General features: G+C 33.2%; 1 protein-coding gene across 1 annotated transcript; it reads right to left on the bottom strand.

Moving 5' to 3' along the window:
• Positions 1–3,414: 3,414 nt before the first annotated feature.
• LOC21390853 lies at positions 3,415–4,174 on the bottom strand. The gene has a single exon (XM_010105084.2). The coding sequence runs from the start codon at positions 4,111–4,113 to the stop codon at positions 3,415–3,417; it is 699 nt and encodes a 232-aa protein (XP_010103386.1). The 5' UTR covers positions 4,114–4,174.
• Between the last annotated feature and the right edge of the window lie 6,038 nt (positions 4,175–10,212).

Here is a 10,212-nt window from a genome sequence, read left to right as displayed (position 1 = left end):
TCTGAGAGTGAGATTTTTACGTCGTACGACAATAACATAGGAATCATTGCGTATAACATGGAATCATTTGTAACGCTTTAAACCGAAGAAAGCAAGTAATAAATTATAATATAGTAGAAAGAAAACAGTTTATTTGGAACAACGGAATCATCGCCTAAGCTTGTGCGCTAATAAAGAAATAACAATAACGTAATAATCCTTATCATTAATGCATGATTATGTCATAATCTTCTCTCTTTTGCTTTTCGGGAAAGAAATAGCTTAAATTGTTAAATGTTAATATTGCTTTAATCGAGCACCAAAAAAAAAAAAAATTTACGAGCTGAAGAATGAATGAAGACAAAGTTCCGCCCAATAAAAGGAACGGCAAAACCGAGGCTGTCCACGACCAAACCAAACCCAGAAAAAAAAAAAAAAAAAAAAAAGTCTTTTTTTTTTATAATATGAAGCTCAAGTACAGACAGTGGAGTGCAGAGATCATGCGAGAACTCCTCAACACCTTCGAAAAACTTGAAAACTAAGACGTAATTTTAAATTCCAAATATACCCTCGGTTCTCGAAAGCCCTCTCCGCCTTTAAAAACCCTAATTTCTGCCCCCAATTTTCTCTCCTCTACTTCTCCATCAACAGCACTGAATCTGTAATTGCCGCCTCTGGTAATGGAAGGGTTCGGGTTGGGCTGCGAGAACTCCTCAACACCTTCGAAAAACTTGAAAACTAAGACGTAATTTTAAATTCCAAATATACCCTCGGTTCTCGAAAGCCCTCTCCGCCTTTAAAAACCCTAATTTCTGCCCCCAATTTTCTCTCCTCTACTTCTCCATCAACAGCACTGAATCTGTAATTGCCGCCTCTGGTAATGGAAGGGTTCGGGTTGGGCTCACGGTACGGCGGATGCGACCGCAGACACGAGATAGGAGCGGGAACCGGGCCCACTCGCCCGATCCGGGTCCGGACCCGCCTCGCGCGTCGCAGGCGAGTCGGGGCGATTCGAAACCGTGGAGCTTCAGCGACCCGGAGGCGAAGAGGAAGAAGAGGATCTACAAGTACAAGGCGTACACGGTCGAAGGCAAGGTCAAAGCTTCGCTGAGGAAGGGCCTCCGTTGGATCAAGAACAAGTGCTCTGAGATCGTTCGCGGATATTAATTTGATGGAAAGTTGCGGTCATGATTGTGCCACGTGTACTTGGTTGCCGGACGGTGGACCCCGTGCTAATGAGGAGAGAGAGATCTGGATTTGGTAATCACTGTGAAAAATGATTAATTATTATGCTCATTGCACTGTAGAGCTAGAAAAGAGATTGTTTTTGGTGGATTTTGATTTTTTTTTTTTGTTAATATTTAGTTCTCGTTTTTTTTTTTTTTTTTTTTTTTCCTTTTGGACTGAAAAATGACCTGATATATTGAGGAAATCGAATGGATTCATTTAAATTTGGACAAACAATGGGGTGTCAATCTTGTGTGTTGGGGTTTATTTGGTTGAAGGGTTCAGATTTTTTTTTTATTTTTTACAAAATAAATATTGGTTTAAACCCGAATCTGGATTTAAACATCTTGAACCCTCCAACCGACTCCTTAAGTATGAAAAGTGAAGGCCTCAGCCATCTCTTTGGCGAGACAGAGAGTTTTTAATGAAAATAGTTATCATTCTCGTTTTTCTTTTTTTTTTTTGGCTAGAAAATGTTCATTCTTGTTTTGATTTTAGCTAACCTGATCCCTTATTGTTATTATTCTTGAAAGGAATTCCTTATTATTTTCTCCGTATGAATGAAAAGAAAAAATAAGAGAGAATCAAATTTACTAGAGTATAATTTTTACTTAATATTTTTTTAACTAATATAATTATTTAATTAAAAAGATATTACTCCTTTCACAATAAAAAATAAATAAATAAACAGAGAAAAAGAGAAGGGTTTGACCCATTTCGCTTCCTAAAGCCCAAAAGTTTGCAGCAATGGTAGATTGGGTTCAACGTAAAATTTTCTGGCCCAATAGTAAGAGTCTTTGACCAACTAACTGCACTATTCCTTACATTTTTTTTTTTTAAGGAAATAGGCTAATATGAAAAGTTTAAAAAAGTATATAGGTTAATTTTTAGTTATAGAAATTAATAGGTCATAATTTATCAAATTATGATTCATAACCAGATAAGTTATTGACAAATTTGTCAAGTTATGGTTCATAGCCAAACAAGTTATGGACAAAAACTGAGAATAACTTGTCAAGTTATGGTTCATAACCAGATAAGTTATGGGCGAAAACAGTAATTTAGCCTATTTATTAACTTATGTAAACTATTAGCCTATTAATTTTAATTCATCTCAAGTCTTTGCCCATTTCTCTCTTTCTCCCTTTTTTTTAATGCATATTCCTTAGAATGTTATGTCAAATTACTTCTTGTTTGTAGTCTACCAAATTTCTATACAATTCTGCAAAGGAATGCTCTTTTGTTATTAGTTGTTACAGTCCGAAAATTATTGAACTTACTCTTAAAGTATACGAGTATGAATTTTTATCCTTTACTTTTGATTAATATCCTTTTAAATGAAACGAATATTAATCAAAATTAAAAGATAAAAATCATGACTCATGCACTTTAAGGAGTATTTGTCTCCTCTTCCGCGTAATTATCTGGAGCTTATGGAGATTTTTTCAATTGAGAGTGAAGCCCCTTAAACCTTGTTATTTTAGATCGAAGTAAAATTTACGATGATCATTATTTTCTCTCACAATTAAACACCCAAAAAAATCTGCTTGTACAGGCCAAATTCATCATATGCTTTGGAGGTTAAATAAATTTTCTGCTCCTTTTCCATTCCCATTTCAATTGGAGACAGTAAAAAATCTTCAAACATATGATATCTAGTAAAGAACGTAAATAGCATGTAATAAAAGTAAATTAGGCAAACCAAATAAATATAGCAAGTTTCAAAGGAAATACGGGGGATTGGGAACAACTTCTTGGTTCAAAATATCCTTCTTAATAAAAGTAACACCTAAAAGACAAAAAAAGTACTAGTACAATTTATATTAACGAGAAAAAGGACAACTTTATTTCTGCAGTTACACCTGCCCTAATGCATGGACAACCCAATATTATAGCACCTTCTCCTTAGTTGATCTTGATCTCCATATTAATTCTTCATTTTCCACCACGCAACCACCGTACTTTTTTCTGAATCCCCTCGGTCCATGAACATATTTACCAGAAAATTAAGCAACAAAATAAACAAGCAAATAACGACATTAAAAAGACCCAAAAATAAAAAAATAAAAAAAACATAAAATTTGGTAGAGAGAGCCATATACATATAAACTCGAGACGTGCACGCATGTTTTTGCATGCATGCATGCAAAAATGCAGATACGTATACATTCAAAATGACCCTGCAAATCCTTTCATTGTTTTTGTTTATCAACCGATTGACCTCTCAATCATCTCGTTGTAGCGACGGTCAATGGAATTCAAGCGCTGAAGCCTCATCTGCTCGTAGAATTGAGCGATGAATTCCTCAGCCTTGACATCAATCATCTCATCCCCACCATTCTCGTCGTACCTGTACCCGCACTCGCGCTCCTCCTCTTCCTCCTCGCAGCTCGAATCGAGATCCCGGAGATTCACCGCCGACGTATACCGGCTCTCGAGATCCTGGAGGTTCCCCACCGAGGCGTAGCTGCTCATGCCGTCATGTCCGGACGACGCAGACGACGAGTAAGAGGAAGAGGCCGCGGGAGACATCGGCTGCTGCAATATCGACGTGATATTACTAATTACGTCGTCGTTTCGTTGGTCCTGAACCTCAGGAATAATAGAATTTTTCGGGTTATGCGAACTATTTTGGCGCGGAGAGCCGTTGTTCTGGAGGTGCAAAGGGCGGATGGACCCCACAAGGCGGTTCCACATCCCCCGCGACGCCACCACGTTGACGGAGTTGGCCTTTCCGGAACGACGTCGGAGCATGAAAAGTGCAACCTTGATCAGCTGCATCGCCCCACGCCTCTTCTTCTTGGCCGTCGCCACCTCCGGAGGAGGAGGAGTATTCTTGTCGGCAACGGGAATTTTCCTGGCGATTGATAGGCTTGCATGATTATTGTCTGATTTTTGTTCTTCCATTGATAAATTGTATAGAGAGAGAGAGATTGATAGATAGATATAGAGAGGCTCTTTAGGTGAATTTGTGTTTTTAGGCAAGGCTCCCCCTGCTGCGGAGCAGGGCGAGATGTGAGGGGGGAAAAACTTTGGAGGGGAAATTGGGAGTAACAAGTATTTATATACGAAGAGTTGGAACCACATGAAAATTTTCTATAAATTGTCATTTATGGCCAGCGCAAATTAATGTGATTCTAACATTATTAGTTTTAAATGTGTTAGGTTGGCAGTTCTTTGTATATTTTTCAACCATAAACCCGCGTTTGGGTCTAGAATATGGTTGATGGTTTACTACCATTACAGTTTGACAGAATTAGTGACTAAAATTTGCATTTAACAATTACTAAACTTGTAAGTAAACTAGTGATCACTAAAATTTACAGTGATCACTAGTTTCTCTGACCCATTGGTCTACTAGCTAGGAGTTCAATTCCAGTACTCTACCTTACTGACCCGTTCTATTTTTTCTTAATTATTATGTTGGCTTTTTATGAGCCCATGAAAAAATGTTATGGAAGGTGGGGGACTTTTGTTCGAAATTCCTTTGAATTGGTGCATACATGTTTCTGGACACATGAGATCAAATCACAATCATATAATTTGATGTCATTATTATTATTATTATTATTATTATTATTATTGTTGTTGTTATTGTTGTTGTTGTTGTTGTTATTATTTTGCCTTTTTGAAAATATCATTGGAATTAATCATTGTGTAAGGGAGGAAGATATTTGGTTGGCCAAAGGGAGTGTTATGAGTGTTGATGGGGTAAATAATGAGAAATTGCCAATGATTTAGTGGGAGTAGAGAACGAGGAGGCGGTATTTCAGGCAAACAAATCGGTTAGCCATGGAAGAAGCAGCTGTAATTTGGAGGAGACTTCATTGAATCTAACGGCTATTGTTTATTTGAGACGCTCATTTAATTGAATTAGTCCGTTACTCGGGTGACTTTATTTGCACGTTTCGTTTTGCCAATCACTTTATTATTATTATTATTATTTTGTGATCAATCAATATGGTTATATTATATATAATTAAATCACATAAAGTCATAATAAAAATTTGAGGGTTTAAAACCATATGATATTAATAGGGATTCGACTCCTATCCTTTTGTTATTGTCCATTTTCATATTCCTTCAGTAATACTAAATTCCACATTAACGAAAATTGTATATTATGTGATTTAAGAAAATCATGCCAGTAAATATTTTAAGTGAATTGACATAACATTATTTAAGACACGCAAAAGGAAGCATAAAAATGGAACATATGAGTTAAATCTTACTAATAAAGATTTATTTATTTTCCTTATATATGTAACTCTCCAATTAATTATTCAGGGAAAAAAAAAAAAAAAAAAAGGGGCATGACCGTCCCCAAAAAACATAGGTCCATGGGCAATATAATCGGTAAGGGTGGTGAGGTCCGCCACCAATTTGACAACTCTTTTTCCCGTCATTTTATTGGTTATAAATTATAATGGTACCCACTTTTTTCTTTATTTCTTTTTCTTCCATGTCATTATCATTATTATTATTATTATTATTATTTTGCTAAAATGGGTCCCATTGTAAATATCTCACATCATCTGATCACTGAAACGTTGACGGGAATCCGTACATTCTGCTCCTTGCGCTTATTATTTGCAAGTAAAATGAGGGCTTCAAATTGTATAATTCACTACTGGAAGCAACTTCTGTTTTAAAGCAATTGCCAGGTGTGAAAAAGTTGTAAACATTTTGTCACAACGTTCAAGCAAAGGCTGTTTTACGGTGACATTTAATGGTGATCTCTCCTCTGTTGCATGCATGTATATAGCTGTTTGAACTCCATACTAGTATGGAACATTTTCATTGCCTCTGAACATTCTATGTACCCAAATTATTAATTTGAGCTGATATAATATTTAACATAACATAATTTTGGCTGCTAATAAGTGTTTGGTAATTCTTGTTGCTTTTTTCTCATGTTGCTATATTAGTGGCGTAGCCACTTGAAGATGAGCGAGGGCAACCTACTTAAATTTTTTTTTTTTTAAAATATTACTTTTCAAAATTTTAAAATTTTACACTTAAATTCACACTAAAATAATATATGCTCATATTAAAAGAAATATATTTTCTTATATGTTCCTACTAAGATAATTTGTTAAAAAAAATTTAATGTACGCTCTCACTGAAGTGAAAGGCTAGCTCTGCCACTGGCTATATATATATATATATACCTTTTGTCTAAAATAAATCCATTTTGGGTCAGCTAGCTAGCGCAGCATTAATTCTAGAACGATCAAGGAATAAACCACCCCATTTTTTGAAGAAAGAAGCAACAAAACCACGAGTAGTACTATATAGGTTTTCCTTAATTAAACCATTATATTATTTAATTTGGAAGGATATGAGTTATTATAGTTTGTATTATGATTTACGCAAGGGAAAGACAAACACAACCTTGAATTGTGGGCGATGTGCTGTTTTGTAATATTGTTTGTTGTTTATAACTTTGTTATTATTGTTTTTCTTTTTAGGTACGTAATTGCTAAGATTCAGTACTTTCATAAACACATGATCATGATCTAGATCACAAAAGGCAAACTTTGTCTGCTAGCTATATTGCTAAACTTGACGCTGGAGATCAAATGAAAATTAGACCATTAATATAGATTATAGAACTAAGAACAGCAATATTGGAAAGGGCATATATTTTAATTAGAAGTACGTACGTAGTATAGTAACTGCCAGCTAGTTTACTTGACATAGAGAGTTTTCTTGCTATTCATTCTTACTTTGTGCTGGGGTTTGTTGTCTTACTTCAACTTCACTTTTTCATACCCCAAAAAAGAAAAAAGAAAAAAGAGAAAAACTTCACTTTAATCACAAAAGCTAAGTTTGAACTTCTGGAAATTTTCTTAATTCAATAATTTAGAGTGCTACAAGCTTTGAGGAAGCTGGCAAGAACTATAGCAAGTTGTGATGTGACTTCTCCAAAAAAATTAAAAAAATAAATAATAAAAAAAATTGTAGGGCTGCACAAATGTGAAAGAAAAGGCAACTATATATACAAAAAATTTATCTGGTATGACTAGAAAACATAACTTATAGGCAGTTTTCTAATTTTTAGCCGTCAAATTTATATCAAAAATTGTGTATTTTACATATTTGTTTAATGTAATTCAAAATTGGTACTACCAGTAGGGAGGCCTAAGGAGAAAGTCTCATATATGTACAAAGGGCAATTTAAAAAATTATCCCTATTTTGGGTGAAAATTAGTTGTTGTAGGACCAATAAATAATCCCACAAAATTATGGCTGTGTGCAAACCCACAGCCATGGACGGTTTATGTACAATTGATTATTTTATTGTTTATTTAAATGTATGGATACCAAAAATGGGCAAAAATAATAATTATTCGAGAATCAAAACCAAGTATATAAATAAAATCGGCTGTTTAATTAATGCAAGGAAAAAAAATAAAAAAAAACAAGAAAGCTTCCAGCAATAATTACCATGAAATGCTTGACAAAGATTTTTTTTTAAGGCCTTGTTTTCTGTATAAGACAAAAGCGTTTCTGTTGACTCACTGAACCGCAAGGAACCTACAATTTGCAAGTCAAAATCTTGAATCTTATACATAAAACCCCCAATGATTTGCTAAAAGTTAAAATATATTATTATAACTTTGATCTTATTTCCGAGAAACTCATGCATCAATCGTGACGCGGCGTCCACGATTTCTTAAACCCAATAAATTTAACTAAAAGTTGAGCTCCGTTTAAAAGTTGAGCTCCGTTTATTTCGCTGATTCGAAGTTTAGAATTTGAGTTTTTTTACAGTAAAAAATTCTTACAAACAATCACATTTAATTTTTTTACTACAGTAAAAAGCTCTCATATAAAATCACATTTTAACTCAAATTTTAAACTCAAATCAGCAAAATGAACGAAACTATTTTTGTGGTTGCAATTTAACCATCTAGCAAAAACTTCGGGGAAAAAAAAAAAACAATACAGCAAATTAAAAGAAAAAAAAAACCCCCAGAAACAGGAGTCACCAAAAACCAACACTGTTCTCCCATTGACCTTACTTCGTCAATTCCCAAATCTTAACAATCTTATTTATGCCCTAATATTTCTTTGATGATTTTCTACGACATCAAATATCAATTTCATTATGTCATAGAGATTCACAAGACAATATTAATATCAAGAGTACTTCTAGAAACACATATTGAACAAAAAATATTATTGGTACAGCTTCTTAAACACGGTTTAGGAGGTCTGGGCAACTGCAGACAACTCTAATTTAATGACCACCAGAAAGAACTTTTCAAACTGACCCCTCTTGCCTTCTCATTGTGAATTTTAATTTTATATAAAATAATAAAAATAAGCAAACTTCTTTTTTAATTTTTAATTTTTGTCTTTGCGTCTAATTATTACAGTCCGGCAGAAGCCCAAGTAAACTCCGAAGTAGCGTTGATTTCGTGTGAGTTGTACTACTGCCGAACCTTCCTTGTGGCTGCTTCTTCACTTTAATTTTTAGTGTATTTCCCAAAATAACCTTTTCTGCCAAAGTACAGCTGGACCCATTTTTATTATTTGTTTATTTCAGAGGTATATTATGACCATTGCCAATTATGTATTATTATTGCTATTCATGAGTTATTGGAAGATATTGTATTATGGGTATTATAATGGCCTCGTTCATTTCACCGATTTGAGTTTTTAATTTTAAATTTTTACAGTAAAAAATTCTCAGAAAATGTCATATTTAACTTTTTCTGTTATAGTAAAAAATTCTCTGAAAATGTCACATCTCAGCTCGAATTGAAAACTCGAATCCGCGAAGTAAACAAAGCCAATTAGTACTTCTTTCTTTGTTTTGATTTTTCTTATCAATATTCAACTTTTTTTTTCTTTGGTGGGGTCGGAACCTGGAACTTGGAACTTGAAGGTTGGGGCCAACCACAAAAGAGAGAAGAAAAAAAAAAGTTTTATTGGTGAAGAGAAAAATATCATCAATTATAGAGAAGTCCAAAAGAAAGTTTGTACAAGATGATCATAAGATTGAATTCAAAATAAAAAATTAATTATTTGATAAACAATTATATAAAGTTTGTTACATCTTTATGGAAGAAGAAAGGTCCATGACTCCATGTTTGCTTTTATACTTATAATTGTTTGTTTTTCCTTGAAAAGAAGCTTCTTTTTCCTTTCTTTTCTTTTTTTTTTTTCTTTTGCCTTCAGCCTTTTCTTCTCTAGGAGTCCTGGAAAAAGTGCGAATCAATTAAAATCGTGTTATTGTACTTAAAATTTACACCAAAAAAAGCATGCCTAGGTTACTTACGAGTTATAATTCCAGACCAATTATATCATATTGTCAGAGATACATGTTTTGCATGTACATCCACTTACAGAATTAGAAAACACATTAATATTTGTTCAAGTTTGAGAACTCAATATTGATCTTTTAGAAACTATTCCTCTAAAGCTCCCCATTTATATATAAATAATTATAATCTTGGTGCAATATATATATATATATGTATATGTATATATAATTCAAATTTTAGTGCAATTTATTACTCTCATATATAATCTTTTATTTGTTCATAGAATTCTCAAAAATAAGATATCACTTATAGAGCAAAGTTTCAATTTTTTTAATATACAAATTTCAAATTTTTTTCCTCTTGTGAATGTATATCCTTGTTTTTCTTCGAGTCTTCCTGCTCCCATATGAATTCTCAACCACTTTCTAAAAGCATTTTTAAGGCTTAGTTTGGTAGTGTTGTAGATTTTGAAAAAATTACTTTTAGCTATGTTGAAAAAAGAAGCAGCTGTTACAAAAAATAGTTGAATGTTTGGTAAACTATAATTATAATAGTTGTGCTGGTTCTAAAATCAGTGTAATAGCATTTGATAAATTATAAGGTTGAATTGTTGTAGATAATTAAAAATTACGACTATATTATATTATACTATAATATATTATATATAATTACAATATAATATATGTTTATTATTATATTTAATATAATAAAAAAACTATTACTATATAAT

This window comes from Morus notabilis, unplaced genomic scaffold (assembly GCF_000414095.1).
Source record: "Morus notabilis unplaced genomic scaffold, ASM41409v2 Scaffold1526, whole genome shotgun sequence".
NCBI classification, from domain to species: domain Eukaryota; kingdom Viridiplantae; phylum Streptophyta; class Magnoliopsida; order Rosales; family Moraceae; genus Morus; species Morus notabilis.
Note: the sequence above shows the minus strand (reverse complement) of the source record. Positions and strands in the feature narration are given on the sequence as shown.